Here is a 26,634-nt window from a genome sequence, read left to right as displayed (position 1 = left end):
AAATTTAATTTCAATTGTTCACTTATTCACTTTATCATCGGCCATCTATTTTGTAATAATAACAATTTGTATAACTAAAAATAAAGATTTTGATAAATGTTTGTTTAAATTTAACCCATATGATCCCAAAACGTATGATCAGCTGGACCGTACGCGTACGGTCCAAATACTCATATGGTCTGGAACATATATATATGAAAGATTAATCAAGTACAATTTGCTCAGCACTTACTTGATTTCACCAAAAGGAGCATAAGGTTTTCTTTGGAAATGTACATCTTATTAGTATTCTGCTAAACCCAAAATCGAGTTACTTTTATAGCCGACTATGCAGTATGGGGTTTTGCTCATTGTTGAAGGCCATATAGTGACCTATAGTTTTTAACTTTTATGTCAATTGGTCTCTGGTGGAGAGTTGTCTCATTGGGTTAATCATACCACATTTTCTTATTTTATAATTAAGCAAACCTCTGAAATTCCTGACATGAAAATAACTTGATAAATTGTAAATGATATCAAATACAATAGATCTACCACTCTGCAAAAGGAAAATGGAAATTGCACACAATGTGAATAAATATAAATGGTCCAGAAAAAGACTTAATTTTTATTAAATGCCATTAATGAACATTGCTGTGCTTTTTAAACATGTTTTGGATTGTATTTTCTGATTACAAACTGAAGATAATGGTTTTTATTTTATTTTTTATTGCACATGTTATTAGAAAATCATATAATGTCATATTTATATATATATATAATATATGGAAAACACGCAACAAATTAACAATATACCAATAACGATAAATTAATTTAAGAAAATAATAGTGTGAAAGCATATGTATTATGAGTTCTTAAATAGTCTGTCTTGACCATCAAAACCAATTTCAAAATGTTCAAACAATTTCTTTCCTTTTATTTTAAGGAAGCATATATTCAGGTTGGCATATCCAAATAAATTCTTGGTTTTGAAATAATTCGTTATTTTGCCATTAGTGAGAAAAGCCACTAGAAAATAAGTGTCGATCGTTTTGTGTTTATTTTTTTATCTTTATTCTACATTTTGCCCCCAAGAATAAGAATAAAAAGTCAAATTCATGATTCTGGGATACAAATTTCGTAGATTGGTTTATAATTTTGGGCAAATTTCCTAATTTAATTCATACATTCTTGGAGTTATGGTGAGTATTTAAGTATCATGATAAATTCCAGTAAACTAAAAATATGTATATGAATGCATGCATCCTTTGTGATTCAAATATGGCAAACCTTTTTATTTCATCTGCAATCCTGCATTTTTATATATGGGGGTGATTATGTGTTATAATGAAACAGTCTGTAAAATCGCATTACATTGTTTTGATTCAAAATCATATGGGAAAATGAATTATTTAGCTCACCAGAAGTGCAGGAATGCAAATGATCAGACAGAGCTTTTTTTTTAACAAAAGGAGGTGTGTAGTATATTGTGAAAAGGGGAAAAACAAGACAGGTTTACTATAAAAAAAAAAAAGCATTAAGAGGTCACATTCAGTCAATTGTAAATATGGTCTTACTTAAAAGGATAAAAATGTTTCAACATGCAACCTTCAAAATTATGAATATGAGTATTCTCAATTTAAACTTCAGAAGCGTATTTAGAGGGGGGGGCCCCCCTTTTCTGGGAAAAATTTGGTTGATTATTTGGAATCACTAAAGCATGACGTGAGCAGGGCCCCCACAATTTCTGGATCCACCACTGAACATAAATTATTTTCCATCATAACTACTTTAACAGGTTATTCCAAGCACTATTATTAGTATTCACATAACATAACATAAAAGTATAATTCCTAAACATATGTTTCTGGATTAACCTTCATCAAGTCAGAAAAAATTAAAATCACAAAAACATGAAAACAGCCAAAAATGTCTGATTCACATTTGACGGAGGGAGTTCCAACCTAAGCTATAGAACATAATTTATGATGAACTAAAAATTTACAGACAAAATATATAATCATTTAAATAATGCCAGTAAAAAACTGTATTGGTCTGCTCCTCTTTAAAACAAGTCGCTGCTAACAAATGACAGTGGGCAATTATCATTTTTAAAATGCATGAAGGCTGCAAAATTAAATCTATGTTTATAATATTTCGAATTATCTCCCCTTAACTCTTCACAGAGACATATTTATAAAGCCTGAATATGGCATGCATAAGATTATGTCTAGAGTTCAATTATAACAAATGACAACCCATAGAAATTCATCACTGTTTACATCACTTCTGTGGTACATGTTCATTTTGTCTGTGGATCAACTAATGCTTTCTGTTTTGCTGTCTCTTTAGAAACATTGGAATAAAGTTTGTTAAGACGATCCTGAAATAAAAAAAAATTAAACTGAAACTAGTTTACAGACTAAATTTATTCGTTCAGTGTATAAAATTGAGAATGGAAATGGGGAATGTGTCAAAGAGACAACAATCCAACCATAGAATAGACAACCACAGAAGGTCACCAACAGGTCTTCAATGTAGCAAGAAATTCCCGCCCCTGGAGGCTTTCTTTAGCTGGTCCCTAAACAAATATATATACAATGTACTATTTCAGTGATAATAAACACCATACTAAACTCCAAATTATACACAGGAAACTAAAATGTGTATGTTCACCTGTGTTAAGCCTTTTCAATTGATAGTTTATAGTGTGTCTTTATATGTTGTGATGTTACACTATTGTTTCAGATAAAGGTGATGTTTAAACCTGCTGCAATTATTTGCACCTGTCCTAAGTCAGGAATCTGATCATGCTGATGTTCAGTAGTTGTCGTTTGTTGATGTGGTTCATAAGTGTTTCTCGTTTCTCATTTTTTAATATAGATTAGACCGTTGTTTTTTCCGTTTGAATAGTTTTACACTAGTAATTTTGGGGCCCTTTATAGCTTGCTGTTCGGTGTGAGCCTAGGCTCCGTGTTGAAGACCATACTTTGACCTATAATGGTTTACTTTTATAAATTGTGACTTGGATGGAGAGATGTCTCATTGCACTCATACCACATCTTCTTATATCTAATAAAAAATACTAGCTCATTATATGACATTGTATTTTCCTACCATACATGTAGGTTTATGTTACATGATGTCAAATTTTTCATGACTTTTTAGTTGGTTTTGTTTATCAGTTTGATTAAACTGGTAATGTTTATATCACATACATTTGGAAATGATGCTGTTTAATACATATCAAGTGTACCTGAGCATTCTGTAATATATTATTCACTAGCATAACTCTTCTTCTGGAATTGTTGAGTTTTTTCACATAGGGTTCAAGATCTATTGGAATTCCTTGAAGCTCAGCTATTTTCTTTAAATCTGAAAAATACATATTATAATCTTTAAAAGTGAGTGAGATTGACCAACAAAACAAGCAAAATTTCCTACACATAAACACTTTTAAGAAAGCATTGTCTGTCCCAAGCCAGGATTTTTGACAATTAATTGAACAACTGCAACATTAGCAGCAATACTTTATTTTAAGAGGATACACAGTTAGCTTCTTTATAACTTATCTTCACTTAGGCCCTCATCATAGAAAAAGCATACAAAAAAATAGATACATGGCGATGATGGCATACATTAGTAAAAATGTCAAGTATAATAATAATGTTCTATACAACTACATAATATCAGAGGCATATAAAAATATGTATATATGTCTCTAATAATATGCTATGAAAAAATAAACATTGTGAAATCATTATTTTAATATTCAATATTTTTCAGCTGGTTGCTTAATCTTGAAACTTTAATACAGAAAGCTCACTTGTGATGTCACTTTGAACTCATAAACATGTTGAAATTTACAAATTTGACTTTAAATAATCCTTTCTCACTTAGTTTTTGGAAGAGACATATTTTTCATATGTCTCTGGTTTTTGGTCAAACCATTTATGAGCAAGAGCAGGACCCCAAATTAAGTTTTAAACACATTTACATAATGATAAGCTTGAATTGAAAGCAGTTTTTCATGACCAACTACAGATAGAACTATTACTGGCAGAAACAACAGAGATAAAAAAAAAATAGAATTTTTACAAATTCAACCCTGAAACAATATTAAAAGCATCATGAACAAAACTAAGGGTTGAAGTTGAGTGCAGGAGAAGGTTAAGTAGTATCTGCTCCACTTGTCATGTTACTTATATTGTAAGTACAAATTTGGCAATAATGTAAAAATTGAGGACAAGAGGACAGGATTGAGGATTTGAAAATTGGAACATATCAGTAATGGTCTTTGATAAAGCTATTCCAATACAATTAACCAAATCATGATTTCACCCCTGATTTCTTTCATTAAAAACACTTTTTGGGGAGTAATTGGAAAAATAACTAAGTTATTAAAATGATTAAGCTGCATAAAATGCATTGTACCTTCAGCCACCAGATCAATCTGCTGTCTAAGTTCAATCTGACTCTCTCTGAAAAAAGCAAATAATTCAGGAATCAATCAATAACTAAGTACTGACCATCATTAATCATGGATCATACTGAACAGAATGGTCATGTGTGGTAGAGTCTCAAGGCTTAAAATTGGTTTATTTGTGCTAATTGTGAAAAAAAAATCATTTGTTTTTAAACATGTTAAATACATTGTTTTGAAGTGCTATGTTTTATATTTGCAGAAAATGAATAATCTGTCCTCTTAGTTTACAAAAATAAATAACCGATCAAAAACAAATCCTCCTGCCCCCCCCCCCCCCCCCCCCAGAATATCAAATGGTCGTCCCCTAATACAAAGTACATTTAAAATTATGTATTAATGACCTGGTTCCAAAGATATTAATTGATAACCTATAGGTACTTGAAGAACATTATTTATAATTTGAAATGGAGGAATGAGACACATGAATAGATCATGCATAAAGAATTTAAATGCATGATGTCATTGGAAAACCAAAAGGATTCAGTTAGAATTTATTGTTTCCAAGTAGCAGTGGTCTCGCTAGCCCAAAATAGAAGGGCGCCGCGCCCTTGTTGCCCTCAGCCGCGCCCTGGGTGCCTTAATCGGCGCCCTTCTGCCCTGAGGTCTTTTTCCAAAAATTATCTTGTGCCGTTTTGGTAAAATTTTGTTTCATCGATTTCTGATCTCCAAGTTAATTACATATATCAGTATATGACACCTGTGTGATTGCCCCCAGGTTAATCATGTCATTACAATCAATTACAATGATAAAGACTTCAAAGGTGTTAATAACTAGGTAATTTAATTAGGACAATGTATCTTTTTGTCATACTTTTGATGAATGTGTCGGCGAGTGCGTTTAGCTTGGGTCGGCATTTTCGATCTCCAAGTCACAATGGAAGAGCGTATATAAATGAAGACTTTCATGACTTTAGAATTGAATTTAAGTCATCAAAATAAAACTATGCCTTTACAGAAATGCCTTCCATCTCAACTTGTTAGCGACAAGCACAGTTTTTAATTAATCAAAACATGGTGGAAATTGATTTTGGAGTTACTTCCCCTGTTTTAGCTTATTACAAATTTGTGCTCTTAAAATATTATCTAGTATCAAAAAAAGGAATAAATTACCAATTGAATATATAATAACATAATAATGTTACCTTAAAGATATTAACTTTCTTTGAACATATTAAAAAATATATATTGCAATTTCTACTTGATAATTATACTTTTAGCAATCCATGTTCTAAACATTGTTAAATTAGTAATGCTCTCAGTTTAAAAGCTCTACCGACCGTGCAAGGGCTGTGTAGCCAGTCAAGGTCGTTATAAACTTCCATTTGTTAAAAGCTGTAATTCCTATATAGATAAAAAAAAAAAAAAAAAAAGCCAAGAAAAAACCCCACATATTCTTTGATAATGGGTAGAGTAAAGTTAAACTGTAAAAACATAATTTGTTGATGAAGATGTACTATATTATTCATAACTACACAAACAATGAAATAAAGACTATAGTTGAAAAGCATCTTTATTTAAAAAAAAAAAAATAATACAGTAAAAAAAAAAAAGAAGAGATTCGTTAACTCGTGATACACACAGAAACATAGACAAAAAAATGAGCAGTGCCTTTTCTTATCATAAAAAGTGCCCTGCCCTCCACTGGCACCCTGCCCCTTTTGATTTCTAGCTAGAGCACTGAGTAGCTATAGTCTAAGTCTGTTGACATTCAACTTAAAGAAATGTTTGCTCCATCGTTCTTATCTGTTTCTGAATATAAAGCTATATTTGCTTAAAATGCAGATACAGTGTATATATAGGGTTGTTTGTTTATATATAAAAATTATACTCTGCAGAAACAAGTCGAAACGCCCACTTCTTTGAAACTGAATGTCTGTTCTATATAGATCACCTGACAGTTTTCACACGGCCATCAATTTCTTCAACCGATGGCTTCAGCAAATCAACCAATCCATCAGCAATCGCATCTCTTGTCGAACAGTCGAGAGGTTTTTCTTCTTCCTTTTTCGCACCGATACTGGACATTTTTTTCTTTTCAATGTCAATTTTAGTCTTATTTCATAATTCAAAACCTCCATCTTTAAAACGTACTGTAGACTAAGCTTTTGATATCACCAATGACCCATTCAGAAAGGAGAAAATAATGGCAAACGACTTACATTTTTAAAAACCACAACGTCTTTAAATAGGGCAATAAAATAAAACAAAATAAAGTTCGACGATTACAATGGTGTACATTTATGCAAGGACGTATAATTCAGGATTCTACTTCGTCAAAATTATCTCCCCATTACGCCAGTTCATTTTCACAATCGTAGAAATGGAAGCCATTGTAGGGATGACGCGCTACCAATAGATTGATATGTTTTCCGTCCGTCATAATTTTTTTTTCTTAAATCAGAGGTTATGCATTTTCTACATCCAACTTGAAAGATACCCATGTCGTCGACTTGATATCTAATTGTTCTGCTTAACTATGTACTAGATAAATTTAAAACTTATGCAAATGGTGTTTTTAAAATAAATCACTTCGTAATTGAGAAGAAAATTGTAATTTTGTTTGTTTCTATTAACTTTTAAAATTTTTGTCACTATAGTAAACATTACAGTACACATTTATCGCCTTCTCAGATATCATTAAGAGGGGAGCCATCTCTGTAGGCCCGCTGTGAATAATGTGTAGTAAAACATTGTTTATCTTCACCATGGGGTTGTCAACTGAAATCAAAGTTTTTGACATAGAAAGTTATACATAAATTATGACACACCCTCTGATGTTGGTTTATATACATGTCAAGCATCAACTTTGAAATCATAACGGTTCTCTAGATATAGAGAGGACACAGACATGGGGTTGTCAACTGAAATCAAAGTTTTTGACATAGAAAGTTATACATAAATTATGACACACCCTCTGATGTTGGTTTATATACATGTCAAGCATCAACTTTGAAATCATAACGGTTCTCTAGATATAGAGAGGACACAGACATGGGGTTGTCAACTGAAACCAAAGTTTTTGACCTTGACCTTTGACCTAGAATTTTGTGCATAAATTATGACACACCCTCTGTTGTTGTTTAATATTAGTGTTGTCAACTGTAAACCGGTTAATCGGTTAACCGTTTGAACGAACTAATACCGAATACCAAAAACGCTAACCGGTTAACCAGACTTTTTTTCAATTTTGATAGATTTGATATAAAGTATTGTTATCATAAAATAGTTATGTTTGCTTTAAAAATTGTCGTCGCGGTAATTAATTTGACGGATCAATTGTCTAATTATGAATTGCTATTGTTAATCAAATAACATGAAATTGATTAGAACTTGTCTCTCAGCTCGGGGCAAGATCTTAAGGAAACATAATTGGTATACATGTTTTTTTAACAATAACTTTAAATCATTAATAGTGTCGATTAAATTTTACGAATTACTTCATTATTTTATTTTTGTTCTTATATTGTGAAGACCTACATCTGAATGTGCAATCGTGCATGGCTTTTTCACACTTTAAACGAAATGCTAACTCAAAAATTATAAAATGCAAATCAATGTGAATATAATCAATGTATACTTGATAGTACGAGTAACACGCTTGGATTAATCATTTAAAATTGAAAACACTCTACATAATTTTCGGAGACAACAAGAGAAAATGAAAGAATCATTGGTTTTAGATGGCATCATCGGTTTCAGATCTATCCCAGGAATAGATTACCTTAGCCGTATTTGGCACAACTTTTTGGAATTTTGGGTCCTCTATGCACTTCAACTTTGTACTTGTTTGGATTTTTAACTATTTTGATCTTAGCGTCAGTGATGAGTCTTATGTAGACAAAACGCGCGTCTGGCGTATTGAATTATAATCCTGGTACCTTTGATAACTAATCAGACATTCTAAGTTCTACGAGATCAAGAAGTTTTTTTTTTATTTTTCTATCTGAAGTTAGTACAAATGTACTAATGCTTTAGTTGATACGGTGTATTTGATTATCAAAAGTCAAACTTCGCAAGGAATCTTCACAGACAAGCCTTATAATACCAAGGCACAAACTTCAATTCATCATTTTATAAGAACCTAAATGTATGACTTGGTAGGAAGGTTGTCACATTGAGACTCATACCACATCTTCTTATATCTATTTGTAGGGTACTATAGATAAGACCTTCAACCATCAACTTGAACTACGGTACCGGTTTACTGGTTAATCGGTCGAACGATTATCCGAGTAACTGGTTAGGCAAAAGTGTACGATTTGACAACACTATTTAATATACATGTCAAGTATAAGCTTTGAAATCATAACAGTTCTATATATATAGAGTGGACACAATTTGTTATGGAAAACAATGACCAATAAACATGTAAATGAGGCCCCTCATGGGGGGGTCCTAGTAATCACATAATCACCATTTTTTTGCCAATATAATCACATAATCATTAAATATTTGCTTATCTTTAGTAATCAAATAATCATAAACTAAAAATACAGTCCTAGGTAATCAAATAATCATGAAATATTTGGCTTAATAATCAAATAATCATTTAAAAAACGGCCAAGTAATCACATAATCAAAAACCCCATGAGGACCCTCGTAAATGAGGTCAAGGTCAGATGAACCCTGCAAGACAGTCATGTATGCTTGCAATCATTTCATACATCGCATATATAAATTCAATTCAATTCAATATTTTATTTACGTTTCACCTTATGTATAAAATTACACAATATATTTATAAAAGATACATTTTATATACATAAGCCAATCTGTTAAGATTTATTAGAGACGATATCTGACCTTTTGCTTTAATATAGTATCTGAAAAGAGTAGCAAACTACTGAAATATTAACAAAAAACCATGTAAATTGTTGATAAAGAAGTGATATTGGCAAGACGGACAGACATGAACAAATCATTCCATACATCAAAAACTGAACATTGATCAATAAAGCATGAAAATCAAGTCAGTGTAGGAAGAAACCTACAAAACTGACTTGCACATCATTAATTCATGTCATTATCATATAAAGTTGACCTACTTCTTAGATTATGTAAGAAACAAACCATATGGTGAGACTTTAATGTTGATCGCTAATCCAAGAAATGAGGAAGAGCCTTAGAGGTCAGTTTATTTTTGTAGGATGGATATGAAGACCTTGCAAAGTACCCATATAACAAATAAAGTTATATGCAAGTAGGAAAATCACGACATAAAAATTGTATTTTCTTTAAGGCAGTCACTAAACTTTTAAAATGAGGTATAGGACAATGAATATCATCATCATGACTGATGGAAGACTCCTGTAAACAAGGAATAAAAAAGCTGAGAATTTATTTTTCAAAATCAAGTGATTGTATTAGATCAGAATACAAATGGGGATTATTTAAAACAGTCTCAAGTTTAATCAATCAATTTCTACATACAGAAATAGAAATGCCTGTACAAAGTTAGAAATAAGACATTTGTTTTCCATTTGTTTGGTATGCTTGAGTTTTTGATTTTGCAATTTTATAAGGGACTTTCCTTTTTGAATTTCTTTGGAGTTCATTATTTTTGTTTTACTGTTTCTTTGCGGTTTGTCTTGTTGTAGGTTTATTTTTTTTAAAGAAGTTGTGGTTTGGTGGCAGATTTGAATTGTAGTTGGTTTTGGATTACCATTGTTAGTACATATATCAATGATAGATAACCTTTAAAAAAGTTCATTGATAACAAACAAACCAAAAATCTAATTTATTTTTAATAGTAAAAGAGCACTTCTGGAATATTGATACACTTTGTAGAGTTGATACATTCTGGTAAATTGTAAAGCTAGTAATCTCTTTAACAACAATATACAAAACATTATATTCCAAAGAATCACATCTATAAATATCTCACATCTCTGATTAATTGATTAATTGCTTGATTGATAGGTATTTAACACCACTTTCAACACTATTCATGGAGGTCAATTCTTATTGGTTGAGGAAGCTGGAGTGTCCAGAGAGAACCACCAAACTCAGTAAGAAAACTGACAATCCTAGCCAATCAAAACTGGAGATCGGTGAACCTACGAAGTGTGGGATTCGAACTCGCAACCTCAGTGTTGACAAGCTAGGGATACAGTAATTCAACTACTCAGATCACTCAACTATCGATTTTCCTGCAAAAGGGTGGTGGTTTCCACCGAGTACTACATCATCCTCCTATAAATTTAAAAATTCACAAATTAATTCCAATTGAACAATGCAATTGTTCATATTAAACATAATAAAAATATACTTAACAGATATGTAAAGGTTTACAAAAACAAAGAAAGATCATATAAAATACCGGTACATATCTAAAACAGTAACTTTCAAGATTTAATATTCATCTGTTGAATAAAATAGTGTATTATTTGCCTAAAATTATGATCATTATTATGAAATACTGTAATGTAATATTAGTCAGCATGCACAGTCACATAAATGTATAATGTAAACAAACCAAATACAATAACATTCAGCTACAATAGTTTATTCATTAACATTGTGGTATTGTTTATTGCACATTTAGACTAGTTACTACATCATTTGAAACATCTAACAATGTTACAAAGAAGTATCCATGAGACAGTATCCAAGATTTGTGAACTAAAAATCTAAAAATTATGTAAGCTGTGTATTTTACTGGCTTTGAAGCAAAATTAAAAAAAAACACATAAAAAACCAACATTTATTTGTTGCTATGTCATATGTCTGCATTGCTTAACATTTAGTTGCTGCTTATATCAAATATGGGAATGAATAATACATTACAAGAACTTATAAACATATCCACTCCAAATATCAATTATCAATTATGATTACAGCTGATTCCATTGAGTGTGTAGGCAATGGTTATATCTTTTGGTTAGCTTGCTTGCTGGCTGAACCGTGAAGTCAATTTAAGGTCAAGTATACTACTCTCCTTTCGAAATAGCCTAGTCCAACAGACAGATAGCTTGGTTTGCTGTCAAGACTAGTTTACTCTTAAAGTAGTGTAGTTTACCTAACCTAAGAATGACTTCACGGTTCAGCTAGCAAGCAAGCTAACCAAAGATATTACCTTTGCCTACACACTCAATGGAATCGGCTGTAATTCTTCAAAAGCACACTTCTATATTCACCCTTTTGGTAGAGCAAGTTTAAAATATTTTTTTTCTTCAGAAAAATCATATAAGAAAAAGAATTGAATTTCACAATACAATTATTGGTAGATGTATTTCAAATTCACAAAATTGTAAATATTCAGATATGAAAAATAAAGTTACTTACAAATATACCATCTAACATGTCTAACAAATATAAATACTGGCAGTTAAGTTAACCCTTTAACAAAACTTAAGATTTTGACTAACATTATTTATAAGAGGTATTATCCAATATACAAATAGGTAACAATCTTATTTCAAAATATACATGTAGATAAAGGTAATTCAATTAATAACATTCTAAACTATCAGATCTAAAAGTATATCATAACATACTATTTTGAATTATAATAAATTCTATAAATATTGGCCCTATTTTAACTTTGACACTAAGATTGTCTGAAATAAATCATTTAAATCTGTCTTTAAAGCTTTGATAATCGTGATCTCTGTATCCTTGCTGATATGTTCCCTGATGGCTTGTCTGTTGGCATATATACCTAGAAAAGACACAATAATAAATTAATCATTCTTTTTTAATTGTGGGTGGCAGTTACTGTCGAAAAAATATATTGTGGATTTATTATTATTTCGTTGGATACCAATATTAGTGGATTTCATGGGTAACCAGGTGCTTCGAAGGGCGCAGCTTTATACGACCGCACAAGTCGAACTCTGAACAGTTGGGCAAGTATGGACACAACATTCAAGCTTGATACAGCTTTGAATTTGGATTGCGATCAATTTTTTTTAACATAATATGAGTTTCTGACACAAAACAAATGTCAAGATCTTACAAATCTATTGCACAATATTGTGCAATTAAAGATTTCTTCTTTTAACTTTTCAAAAATTTGGAATTTGAGAAATTTGAAGAAAAAAAAATTGAAAACAACTACCATCCCCCTTTTTTTGCAAATAGTCCAAAACCTGACACTTCTTTATACATAATATACAAGTAGTGCATTGTATGTTAAATGTTTTCGAATTACCTCCCTTACTCTGCTTTAAAATTGTCTTAATTGTCCATTGACCAGAAATACCTAGTTTTTCCCCTTTTTTGCCCCTAATACTGAAATATTTTGAGCCATAACCCCCAAAAGTCAATACTTACCATCCCTTCATGGTATGGAAACTTGTGGTTTAATTTCAGAGAGATTCATACACCAAACATAAGTTATTGATTGAAAACTACAAAAATGATTAGTTTGGGCCCCCATTTTGGCCCCTGATTCCTAAACTATTGGAACAATAACCCCCAAAATCAATCCCAACCTTTCTTTAGTGGTATTGAACCTTCTTGTACAAATTTATAGAGATCAATGCACTTAAACACAAGTTATTGTCTGTAAACTAGAAAAAATGCTTCTTTTTTGGCCCCTTATTCCTACATATTCAGGAAAATTAACTCCAAACTGAATCCCAGCCTTCCCTGCGTTATATGGAAACTTGTGGTATAATGTCAAAGAGATCCATACATTTACAGACAAGTTATTGTTTGAAAACTAGAAAAATGCTTGTTTTGGCCCTTGATTCCTAGACTATTTGCCCAATAACCCCTTAAAATAAATCTCAACCTTCTACTAATGGTAATAAACATTTTGGGACAATTTCAGAACAATTGAAATACAAATGTACTTATACACAACTTTTTGTTCTGAAACTAGATAAATGCTGTTTTTGGCCCCTTTGGACCCCTAATTCCTAAACCTTTGGGACCATAACCCCCAAAATCAATCCCAAGCTTCCTTTTGTGGGTATAAACAGTGTGTTAAAATTTTATTGATTTCTTTTTACTTATTCAAAAGTTATTATCCGGAAACAATCCATCTTCAGGCGATTCTGACGCTGACAATGACGTGATACGTGATTTAATTTTTGCGGTAGTATGAACCAATTTTTTTTTAATTTTTGCGGTCTTATAAAAATGAATCTCATATTTAAATGTTTAATGAATTACAGATTTTCCATCAGGTTATATGCAGACTTTGGAAAAAACCATGGTAACAAATATCAATGAAAATGCAAGTTTATCATGTTTATCTCCAGCCACAAAAATTGAAACAACGAAAATAAATGAATTCTCAGTACTGTAAATTTCAGGAAATGCTGCATACAAATTAAACAAGGCTGTTTAAATTCTAAAAAGAGAAACATATCCAGTTGTTGTTTTCGCAATAACAAAAACATCGCAATAAATTCTTTATAATCTACACTAGTTTTACTTTAATCAAAGCGCTGTAAGCGCTGAAGGCAGTTAACCAAAAACCAGGCAAACGTAATTATGTGCAGTGGCGAATCCAGAAATTTTCATAAGTGGGGGCCCACTGCCTGCCTAACAGGGGACCTGCTCCAGTCATGCTACAGTGATTCCCTATATAATCAACCAAATTTTTTCTCACTGAAAAACCCTCTAAATCCGCCTCTGATGTGGTATTAAACATTCATATATTGTACATTTATGTTTATCTAATGAATTAATTATTAAGGCAAATAATTTATATGTTATCAAGGTTTCAATAGCAATGAATATATAAATGTATATTTTTTATGGTGAGTCTGCAGTGGTACAAGTTCGCAATGATTGTAGTTGTTCTAGTTGGTAGTTAACGTTGGTTTTAGTTGACTGTTAGTAGTACGTGTTGACTTAGTACGAACATTTAATAGTATGAATGGACTGGTTTCCCCGTAAAGAAAACTGAGTATGTGTTCTATAGTACAACAGTTATGCAACACAAATCAGACAAATGTTCCCTTCTACAAGGATCAAAGGTGAGGTCTGACTGATCTGCTCTTAGTAAATGTAAAAGATTTGTTATATTGTCCCATACATGAATATATATGGTTTAGGGGTGGGGATCTCAAGGGTTTTCAAGTTCTCAAACAGGAAGGGGTAAGGTGACCCCAGGGACTTCCCCTATATTTCATTTGATTTGTTATATTGTTCCATACATGAATATATATGGTTTAGGGGTGTGGATCTCGAGGATTTTCAAGTTCTCAAACAGGAAGGGAGAGGATGACCCCAGGGACTTCCCCTATATTTCATTTGATTTGTTATATTGTCCCATACATGAATATAATATGGTTTAGTGGTGTGGATCTCATCAGTTTCCAAGTTCTCAAACAGGAGGGGGTAAGGGGACTCCCCTATATTTCATTTAATTTGTTATATTGACCCATACATGAATATATATTGTTTAGGGGTGGGGATCTCGACCATTTCGTAAGTTCCCAAACAGGAGGGGGTGGGTCACCCCATGGACTCCCCTTATACTACATTTGATAAGTTATATATATAGTCCCATACATGAATGTATATGGTTGAGAGGTGGGGATCTCATCCGTTTCAAAGTTATCAAACAGGAGGGGGTAGAGTGGCCCAAAGGACGCCACCCATATATCATATGATTTGCCTACATTCAGGTAGTTATTTGTGAAAATAAAGTAAGAATCTTCCAGCTACTTTAACTGACCCTTCAAAATTGAGAAAAAAAATACCCCTTCAAAATTGAAGTAATATGTTTACACTTTAAAAGCATCTTACATGCATTATCAACATTTATCACTGATAAAGAAAATTTATACTGTGACCAGGAACATATATATATTGTTAGATATACTGCTCCCAGCTGTCACATTGTATTGGATTTTGACATTAAAATTTGTCAAAAGTAATTTTGAGTTTCTGTTTAAAATATTTTCTGCTTTTTCTTTCTTTTACATATATCTTTTGGTTTTCAATTCTAGTGTTAATATTCATTTACCATGCATAGATGTATTTTGTCACCTGCCTGGATTCGCCAAAAACCTGGAATTACCCTTATCCGCTTCCGGAATCGGATCCGAAATTGTAATTGTCTTTTCACGGCAGCCATTGTCAATGTGTTCCAATGTTGTTTTGTCAGTCAGATACGATTTTACTCGAATTAACACATCTTTTGTCGACGATTTTCTGTATATAGCTAGCGATTGAACAAAATTGACATCGCTGTCATGAATAATAATGATTAAAATAAGTTTTGAGATCGTTTATTTGGAGACTCTGGCGAAAAAGTTTGTAAAGCTATTTTTTTATTTTCTTTCAAGTGGAACTGAGACTACTATAACTGTGATATAGTTGTCTCAAAGTGGAAGGCCCGTCGGGCGTGGCTAGTAACCAAGTCGAAAGTGGAAGGTCGCGGACCTCCGACCACCGCTAATTTGAACCCCTGCCTTCAAATTGAAAAGATACGAATTTCGTCTTCTAATTTGAAATTGCCGCCAACAGCATATTAAGCAGATTAACTGCATAAAAATAAGTGAACTACATTTTGGGACTTTTAAAGCCAAATTAACTAACAGAAAATGTGGCATAATCCCATTATATGATAATATTACTAAGGGGTCATCCATAATTGTCAACCATTTCCAACGTGTACAAAATGTACACTTGGGGGGAGGGGGTTAAAAAATCAAAATTTTTACCGTACGCTTTTAAAAAAAAATTAAAATAAAACAAGTCTGATATATTTCAGTTTATTTTCATTGCAAATTTCGATATTAAACGCAATTATGATAGACAGGATTGTCTTTTTATTAAGAATGATTGATTCTTGTCTTTAAATCTGAAAATGGTTGATGTACATTTTTAGAGGGGGGGGGGGGGGTGGGGGTCTGAAAAAGAGTATGTTTTGTACACTTTGGAAAATGGTTGACAATTATGGATGACCCCTAATGACATTGTTTAATAATCAGAAGGAATGCTTCCAGAAAATCAAATTCAAGCAAATGTACAGTTTGACAGTGATGTTATAAACCAAAAGATAAAAAAAACTTATGCTTGTATGCTTTTTTGTTAACACGGAATATTGTGATTTTTTTTTAAAGTATCCTTAAACCAGAACCATAAATACCTTGTAATGGCAAATTTTTGACATGTTTACCTATTATGTCTGGTTTTTTTTGCTCACACATTGTTGTCAATATAATGGAATTTTATGTGACTATCATACACATTAAAGAAATGCCTGTACCAAGTCAGGAGTATGAGTCGTTTTTCATTCATGTGATGTGGTTGATCTTTCGATTTTGCCATTTGTTAAGGGACTTTCCATTTTGAACTTTCCTTGGAGTTCAGTGTTATTTTACTTTTTGTTGTTGAATGATTATATATAAACTATAAACAGTCTATATTGTCTTAAAGCTAGTGTACACTTAACATATATAGCTACATAAAGGTTCATAAGATACCTCGTTTTTATAATCTTTTAGGTTGATCTTTGTGAATTTGTTGTAATCCATACCAAAATAATGGACATTTGGTAGTGTAATCTCCATCTTTTCAACCTACAAAATATAAAATAGACATTAGTCCATTTGCCAATTACCTAATTAATTTTGTAATTACACAATGATAACATAAATTACTTCCCCTTGTCAATTGTAGATGGTTTTGATATGACAAAATAGGCTTCTACTCATGCAAATTCATAAAACTTTTTACAAAATTCAAGTAGGCCAATGTTGCTTTAAAATCAAAGCATACAAGCAGATATTGAATACTGTGTATTCTTTATAATTGGTGTGTTACTAATTTTCAATTATTTCATCGCTTAAAAGTGAATAAAAAAATCAAATTTTCAACAAAATATAAATTTCATTTTGTCTTGTTTGCAGAATAACAAGTATTCGATTTTTCAAAATGTATAAAATTCAGGTATAGAGATTCAGTTTCACACCACTTTTTAATGCTGCAAGATTAAAAAATGTTAATTTACCTGAGGTATCTTTGATAAAACATTTCTGACTGTTAAATGAAGGGTATTCTGTACTGAAGGGGAGAAAACTCCAGTTGTCGCTGGTCCTGCAAATGTATCTAGAACAATACCTTTAATACCTTCCCTGAAAAAAAACCACAATGAATAATTTTGGATTAAATTTTGTCTTCAATGCTGTCAGACATGCGATTCTTCCAACATGTCCTGTGGGAGACCAAAATCATCAAAGTTTTAGGCTCACTTTTGTCCCTCTTGTTAAAAATTAATATCGTCCAGCTTCTAACTTTTTGACAATTTTGAAAATTGTGAGTCTTCACATTCAGTTATGATGTCCATAACATCAGTTCTCTTTATCAATTTTGTGTCAGAACAGGTGGAGTCAATGAAAGGTCAAGTACGTTCTTGAAGCAGTTTATGACTATACATCATTTAACAATTTTTGACAATTGACTTTTCACTAACAAGGTACATGTAGATTAAAATGACATATGCAAAGATCAGTAATAGTGAAAAACAATAATGGAAGTAGTTGAGTAAGCAACCACTCAGTGATCTTTGATGCTGTTGAAAACTTTGAACTGATCATCAAAGAAGTTAAAATCTTTAAACTGACTGTCAAAAAAATTGAAAACTTTGAACTGATCATCAAAGAAGTTAAAATCTTTAAACTGACTGTCAAAAAAATTGAAAACTTTGAACTGATCATCAAAGAAGTTAAAATCTTTAAACTGACTGTCAAAAAAATTGAAAACGTTGAACTGACCATCAAAAAAAGTTAAAACTTTAAAATAATCATCAAAGAAGTTAAAAACTCTGAAGTGATCATGAAAACAGTTAAAAACTATGAACAGACCACCAAAACAGTTGATAACTTTGAACAGACCACCAAAACAGTTGATAACTTTGGACAGACCACCAAAACAGTTGATAACTTTGAACAGACCACCAAAACAGTTGATAACTTTGAACAGACCACCAAAACAGTTGATAACTTTGAACAGACCACCAAAACAGTTGATAACTTTGACACTGACCATCAAAGAAGTTGAAAACTTTGAACTGAGTATCAAGGTAAAAAAAAGAAACAGTGTTACACCTGGACCATTTAAAATGAGTGTTAAAAAACATTGAGTTACTCCCCTTTTTTAACTATATTTTTAAACGCTAAAAAACTAAAAAAAGCATAACTCAAAAGTTAATCAAATGAACAGTTCATCTAGAAATTTGCAACTTACAACAGTTATTGAAGCTGTGTCAGTGGAGTAATTGTTAACAGCGTGTGCAATATTGTATATGAATAAATAAAAAAAATGTTTTTGAAGTCTACAACACTATCAAATACATCGTAACGTAATAAACTTTTTTTTAAACAGAGCTATAATGTCACAATAACTTACCACACCTTAGTGAAGTCTACACCGTTTACTGAATTATACCACCACCATGAATCTACAACAGTACAAAATAATCTGTCATCGGCATCTGGCAATGTCCTGAATTCATCATCTACAAACTTTCTAAAGGCTGACTGTGTTGTTTTCATGATCCTCATTTCTTTAAGTCCTGATCTCAACAATGGTTTTCCTTTAAAATAAAATATAAAGATTAAAAGGTTAATTACTCTAAACTTCTTTTAATGGGAACCAATTTCAGTAATTGATTTTTTTGTTTAATGGGAACCAATTTCAGTAGATTGAGATTTTGTTTTTCAAATATATTTGATTTTGTGAAGTCTGTATACAAGCCTATAGAATCAAAGAGCTCTGAAGTGGAAGAAGGTGAATAAAAGGTAACTTGAATTACCATAAAAGCAGCCCCACTTACCCAGGCTGCTTTGTTCCATTATCGTTAAAATGTATTTTTTTTCTTCAAACAAGAAAAGGTCATAAGTACATGGATTTCCCATCCGTACAATCATTTTCTATGTTCAGTTGACTATGAAAATTAGGTAAAATCTTTAATTTGGCAGTAATTAAGAAGATCATATCAAGAGGAACACATGTGTACTAAGTTTCAAGTTGATTGGATTTCAACTTCATCAAAAACTACCTCGACCATAAACTTTATAACCAGAAGCAGGACAGACGGACAGACTAGAAAACATATTGCCCATAAATGGAGCATAAAAATAGGAAGACTTGTTACATACCTGCCAACTTTTGAAAGTTCCCATATGGGTTTTTACTGCACAACAATTTTAAAGGTTACAATTTTTAGCGACGTATTTTGCAAGATCTGGATTGTCTAGAAAAAGTGTCATATTTGTATGATGAACTTACATGCCTTTTCCTTAAGTCTGTTTGCATGATTCTAGATATATTTTAAATCGGTAGAAAAAATATACATGAAGCTAGCAGACCAGGGTTTACATGGTTTATTTTCCAGATTAAGAATATTAGATGCTTGTTGAAATTTCCAATTTTGAATTATGCACAAAGATGGACCTTTAACAGGTTGGGAACAACACTCCAAATGAGGGTAACCTAACTGGAAGATCATCACAACCCACTGTAAAAAATGAACACAAAATAGAATTTTTCAATAAAATGCTGAAAATAGGCTTTAAAGTATTAAAATGCATTGCAAAAAACAAATATTTCATTAAATAAATTTAAGTAGAATATTCCTATGATATTCCTTTTCATATTGGATACAAATTTTATTGAGTCTACTGTAGACACTTTGTAGTCAAAGTGTTTCAACTGAGGTACTACACAGGCGTCAAAAGGCGTCATTATGGAGTAAAGGGGGTGGCGTCAAAAAGCGTCATTATGGAGGAAAGGGTTAAGTACTGAATGGTCAAAACATCATGTTTTTTTATCGACATAAATTTTGTCATAAATGTAACCAAATGATGTAGAAATTGTGTTTTTTCTTCAAATTTCCATCAAATTGTAATGTTTATAGTTCCATTATTGCCTCTCTATTTGAATAAAATAAAATAATAAGAAGAATCTGTTTCTTGTTTTGTTTTGTTTTGTTTTTGACAAATGATTGTTCACTGCTAGCAAATGAATCATTATATTTATATATCTTATCTGTATATATTTTTGTTCATGTCTTCATCTCCTTATCATTTGTAAATTGATACACGAAATGAATGCGGCATACGGAGACTCAATGCCAATGGTCAGCCCCTTAAGTCTTCAGAAGACTTGTCTTCTTCCACTAAAAATGAGTACTTTGTAAACATCTGAATTTGGTACAGAATTAAGTAAGCAATCTGGTGTATGGAAAATTAATTTTACTAACAAACTTCATTAAAGACTCAACTTTTCAATCTTTTTGAACAATATTACCTTGAATTCACAATAACATGGTTATTTTTTTCATTTAACAAATTTATTCAATATGCAAGTTATATCAATATCAAGGTAGTATCATTGACATGTAAAACATTCTAAAAAATATGTGAAGAGTTGTTTTTACCTCCCCTTTCCTGAGTTACTTCACACCTTCTTATAGCCTCCTTACTGAAGAAAAAGGCATGTACATGCTCCTGTCCATCCTGTAAAAATAGAAAATGTCATTGCTGTAGTTTTCAATGAAAATACAAACAAATGGGAAAATGTTTCAATGTGTTTTTACTGTCTATTTTTAATATTAGGGGACAAACTATTTGAGTGTGTAGTTAGCATATAGAATCTAAGTCAACTTGTTTGTATTGTGAATAATGAATTAATAATTTTTGTTTTTAAAATAACCAGTTTAAACTGTTAATGTTGCTGTAACCAACATTTTGATACTTTGTTAAATGCCCTCAATGTGTACACAATAAGCTAAATTATGATAAACATTAGTGGAGTTGGGAAGTAGTGGTTTTACAGCCCATCTGAAAAGCATGGATACTTGGACCAAGTTTTCATTGTTATTTGTCTTTTATGTCTTCTTAATAGATAATGTGGTCTGTTGAACTGTGTACTGGTAGTATTTTTTTGTGTTACCTGTTATCCTATTCTATGTATAAATATACCGGTATCCATATTGTTCCTTGTAACCACACACAAATAAATGTGATATTAAACCAATAGGATGTATGCTGATCTTGTTTTCTGACTTTTTGTCAAGATATTTGGAATCCTATGTTTGGATCCATGATGTGCTATGAATAAATTTGGCAACTAACCCCCTACTTCTTTTTATTATATCATTACATGTAGCTTAAAATGCCATTTAAAAAAAAAAAAATTGAAGGAAAAAAGAATAATTGTGCCAAGGTTCATGATGTTAAATTCTTAAAAATTCAAGAACAATCGTTATACATGTATTAACAAAATATATGAAAAGATATTATAAAGTCAATACCACATTATAACAGACATGTATGCACCCTTACAAGAACAAAGTATGCATGAAATATTTAACTACAGTTTTTTTTTAACCCTTTCTTTCATCTACTGTGGATTAATTTATTTTCGTGGGTACCAATTTTCATAGATTAAAGAAAACTCACATGTTCGGGGATATTTGATTTCGTGATTTTGCCAAAGTCTTCATACAAGCCTATAGAAAATTTGTCATTTATTGAACATTTAATTTTGTGGTTGACTTTGACCCAAGAAATCCACGTAAATTGGTATCCAACGAATATAAATGAATCCACAGTAACCTGTTAATTTAGATGTCTTCCATTGTTTTTCAGGGTAAACAGATTTCCTGCCACAAAAAGTTTGTTTCAAGTTTTGGTGGAAATAGTTTACATGGTTTACTAAACAATCAATAAAATGAGTTTTCAGTTCTCAGATTCTTATTTGGTGGTTAGGAAATTGGGAATTCTGTGCTATTTACCCACCAAAAAAATCATGTCATGAGCCACATCAAATATATCAATTTACCACAGATATTCTTTTCCATGGTGCTTCTTCAATATAAATTTGAGTATTGGTAACATGACTATATTTCCTCAAAAAGTGGTCAGATATAGTCAAAGCAAACTTCTCAATGGTCTCTATCTGAAAGAAAAATATAGAATTTAATTGCAAGACTCATTGAAAATATCAAACAAAGTGTATGTAAAATTATGTCTTTATATATGCCTTTTTTTTAAACAATAATAGAAATAGAAATTCCTAACATAACATATAACATATTCTCTGAAAGTTAGACTATTTTGATTGTGATTCTTAAATAATGGACAAATGCCAAATAAATGATTAAACAAGTATTTAAACTTGGAAAAAATTTAAAATCTGGAAAATAGACTAGAAATGTTTAATGAGAATGCATTCATATTGAAATACCATTAACATGCTGCCCGAGTGAAATATTTTTTAAACGATTACAAAATGGATTACTGGAAATGAATGAGTTAAAAATGATAAAAGTTAAATGAACCTTAGCCATGTGTGCATGGCTAACAAACTAACTTTAGTTTAGTTAAGGTTAGTTTTCATTATATATTTCTTATCAATTTTCCGGAATCCAAAATTATTTCAAACAACGCAATTCCTTATTTTACAGTTAAAAGAAAATACTGCATACAAAATGCATGCCATGAATACCGTACAAATTTTTATGTGACTTTGCATTTTTGCAACACCTTTCTGGTCACAGTTTTTGCAATAATCAGATAGTAAAAGTATTTCTAAAATGTCTACTTAAATATAACGATATACATTTGTACTAAACTTACTCCATGTTGTCTAGCTAGAACATATACTGTGTTTTTCTGTGAATCTGTTGCAATGATGTCAGAATTATCACCATGTATATAGTCTTTTGTGTTATTAAGGGTCAATTGTGTGCTGACTTCTATTTCTTTCACAAAGTGTATTTTACCTTCCCGTCTTAGTTGTAGCACTTTTACAAAGTTTTTACCATAACCACTAAACTCAAACTCTGTCTTTAAGCCTGACTGTGACATTCTCTCAAAGGAAATTAAAAACTAAACAAACTATTTGTCAAGCTAAGCTGAAAATCTCTGATCTGAAATAAAAAGTAGACAAAATGCTTCAGAACCAGAACTTAAGCATGTTTTTGTCCAAAATTCAAAAATTTCATAAAGGACATGATTTCTCGTGCGGTAAGTAAAATAACAAAATCCGAAAACAAACCAACATTCTGACCGATTATAGACACAATAGGATATATATTGGTACATGTAGAACACAGGCACTTGTTTCTATCCATGGAAAGAGCCACTATCAACGTATATATACATTGATAGTGGGTCTTCCCATGAATAGAAACAAGTGCCTGTGGTGTAGAATCATAAATAGGCTTTTTTACACGGTTTCAATCCAACCACAGGAGTTGGAAATCTCAGCAGTAATGGTGTATAAATATGTCAAACTCGACTATCATAAGCTCTAATACAATAGTCAAGTTTGACATATTTATACAATTTAATTGCTAAGATTTAAAACTCCTGAGCTCCAATGAGTCCAAATAACTATAAAGTCTGGCAAGGCTAATTTTTTTTCTGGGACGCTTTCTACGACCTGTAGGAAGGCTTCCAAGAGAAAAAAAATAGCCTTGTCAGACGTCATAATTATTTGGACTAAGCTCAAACATGCCCAGGCAGTACCATTTTTTTGATATTTCAAAGGGGACTACAGGGTGCTTAGTTGGGACATATTCTAAGTACTTTATTCATAGGCATAGGTTTATACAGAAACTGCTGTGAAAGGTCTCAGAGGGTGGTAAAGGGGGTGCTTGCACGGAAAAAAAGTGAAATTAGACATCATTTCACGTTGAACGTGAAATAATTTCTGTAATGAACTTTGAACGAAAAATAAAGACTTTGATGTGAACAATTTGTGACTGAGTTCTGAGACTGAGTCACTGTCGAGTCATTGTCCTTTTGTATATATATACTTTGTTAGTCTTGTATGATTTTAAATTTTAGTTTCTTGTGTATAATTCGGAGTTTAGTATGACGTCCATTATCACTGTACTATTATGCATATTTTAGGGGCCAGCTGAAGGACACCTACGGGTGCGGGAATTCTCGCTACATTGAAGACCCATTGGTTGCCTTCGGCTGTTGTTTGATCTATGGTCGGGTGGTTGTCGCTTTGACATATTCACCATTTCCTTTCTCAATTTTAACAATCTGTTTTACTTGATATTCCCAATTTAGTATACACAGTTATGATATAAATGGTTTACAACTTTTAATAAAGCAGTGGTCTCGCTAGCCCAAAATAGAAGGGCGCCGCGCCCTGGGTGCCCTCAGCCGCGCCCTGTGTGCCCTCCGTCGCGCCCTTCTGCCCTGACGCCGTTTTCTGAAAAACCCTTGTGCCGTTTTGGTTAAATTGCCTTTGTTTCATCGATTTCTTATCAGAAGTTAAATTACAAATATGACACCTGGTGATTGCCCCCAGGTAATGAGGTTTATCATGTCATTACAATCAATTATTGTGGATAAGACTTCAAAGGTGTTAATTACTAGGTAATTTAATTAAGACAATGTACCTTTTTGTCATAAATATGATGAATGTGTCGGCATTTTCTTTCGATCTTCAAGTCACAATGAAAGAGTGTGCGAATGAAGACTTTCATGAATTTTGAATTGAATTGAAGTAATCAAAATAAAACTATGCATTCTGACACAGAAACATCGTACAACTCAACTTGTAAGCGACAAGCAGACATAAACATGGAAATTAATTTTGGAGTTATTTCCCCTGAAAATGCTTATTACAAAATTGTGCTCCTAAAATATTATCTAGCACTAAAAATAGGAAAAAATAACCAATTGAATACAAAATTATATAAGAATGTTACCTGAAGGATATTAAGTGTCTTTGAACATACAAAAAAAAAATATTGCAATATATTTTTGATAATCATACTTTTGGCAATCCATGTTTTATACATTCTCAATAAAGAAATATGTAAAGTATATGTTCGCTTAAATGATGTCCAACCTGTCATCTTACTAAAGATAATAAAGATAAAAAAAAAATCTTACTAAAGATAAAAAAAAATCTTACTAAATTGGAAGTGGGCAGTTATACTCTCATCACAAATCAACTTGATGAAGCTACACTAAATAATATATTCTTAAACACGAAGAATGAAAACCGGTTTTGAGGGCCAAGCTCTAGATGACATTTTAAAATACAACTACTCTGTCATGTACATGTATGGTAAACTATTAGATGCTTAGTTTATGTTCTTTCTTTTGGAAACAGAGGGGGTGGGGAGAATAGTAAGTTTATTTTGCCTCTTTTGGTTAATAGTATGAATGTGTATTGCCATGTATTATGAACATGATATAGTATGAATGACTTTTCTTAAGCAAATTTTATAGAATAAATAATCAAAACAACAACTTTATAAATGCATCTTTATTAACAATATATACAGTAAAAAAATATGTGAACTCGTGATACGTGCAGGGACGTAGACAAAAAAATGAGCAGTGCCTTCTCCTATCATAAAAAAGTGCCCTGCCCTCCACTGGCACCCTGCCCCTTTTGAATTCTAGCTAGAGCACTGTAAAGTTTATAACGATCTTCTTAACTTTTAAAAGGCAAATATCCCGCAGACACGAAGTGTATTCTTGGTCTAATTCATTGTCTTTATTGACAAGAATACACACGTTGTCATTTTTTCTTGACGATCCCTGCCAAGTGTTTGAATTTTATCTGAAAAATTACGAGCACGTAAAATAAGCATTTGAAAATCATGATGCACATAAAATTAAATAGACAGAACACGTTTAACGAGGCACCTGTCTTGCACGACTGAACGCGAAATAAAAAAGTAAAAACACACATTGAACGTGAAATAAAAAATGGCGATCACGTTGCACAGAAATAACCCTTTACCACCCTCATCTCAGTAAATCATACTTATTTAGATACTAAATTTGTAAATCTAAATCATAAATGAAGGTAAAATTATTTTGGAAGACAAATTCATTACGAATCAAATAATGTCAACACATACAATTGGTTGTACTGTGAAATTGGGCATATCTGCAATACCTTTTGATAAAATTCTCTGGCAATACTTACATTTTGCCTAGTTATATCACCCCAAAAACAAGGTCAGTGTCCAACGTGATGACAGACACGGAAAATTATCTCCCCTTTTTTGTTTCGTCCTTGACACAAGAGTTTGTCTCAGTACCAAAGCTTTACAATTCAAAAAGTAGGATAAAAAGGGCGGCTTTACCTATTTTCGTGGAATGTTTTACTGATTGTATACAAAATCAGATTTGTACTGAAATAAGTAACTTTAAATTCTCCAATCATATATTTTGTCGATAGCCAACGATATTTCAATTTATGATGGCAAA

At 31.8% G+C, this 26,634-nt stretch overlaps 2 protein-coding genes across 2 annotated transcripts; both read right to left on the bottom strand.

The window, feature by feature from the left end:
• Window positions 1-691: 691 nt before the first annotated feature.
• On the bottom strand, window positions 692-6,518 carry LOC139511556 (SNARE-associated protein Snapin-like). Its single transcript, XM_071298388.1, has 4 exons — window positions 6,357-6,518; window positions 4,414-4,460; window positions 3,236-3,354; window positions 692-2,362 (listed from the first exon to the last, which is right to left on the bottom strand). The coding sequence occupies exons 1-4, from the start codon at window positions 6,488-6,490 to the stop codon at window positions 2,282-2,284; spliced, it is 381 nt and encodes a 126-aa protein (XP_071154489.1). The 5' UTR covers window positions 6,491-6,518; the 3' UTR covers window positions 692-2,281.
• A 3,678-nt stretch (window positions 6,519-10,196) lies between these two features.
• On the bottom strand, window positions 10,197-26,453 carry LOC139511555 (uricase-like). Its single transcript, XM_071298387.1, has 8 exons — window positions 26,351-26,453; window positions 23,017-23,309; window positions 22,220-22,336; window positions 20,814-20,892; window positions 18,782-18,968; window positions 17,385-17,508; window positions 16,858-16,953; window positions 10,197-12,125 (listed from the first exon to the last, which is right to left on the bottom strand). The coding sequence occupies exons 2-8, from the start codon at window positions 23,245-23,247 to the stop codon at window positions 12,051-12,053; spliced, it is 909 nt and encodes a 302-aa protein (XP_071154488.1). The 5' UTR covers window positions 23,248-23,309; window positions 26,351-26,453; the 3' UTR covers window positions 10,197-12,050.
• Window positions 26,454-26,634: the final 181 nt, after the last annotated feature.

This window comes from Mytilus edulis, chromosome 2 (genome assembly GCF_963676685.1).
Source record: "Mytilus edulis chromosome 2, xbMytEdul2.2, whole genome shotgun sequence".
NCBI lineage: Eukaryota > Metazoa > Mollusca > Bivalvia > Mytilida > Mytilidae > Mytilus > Mytilus edulis.
This window is presented reverse-complemented; position numbering and strand designations above follow the sequence as displayed.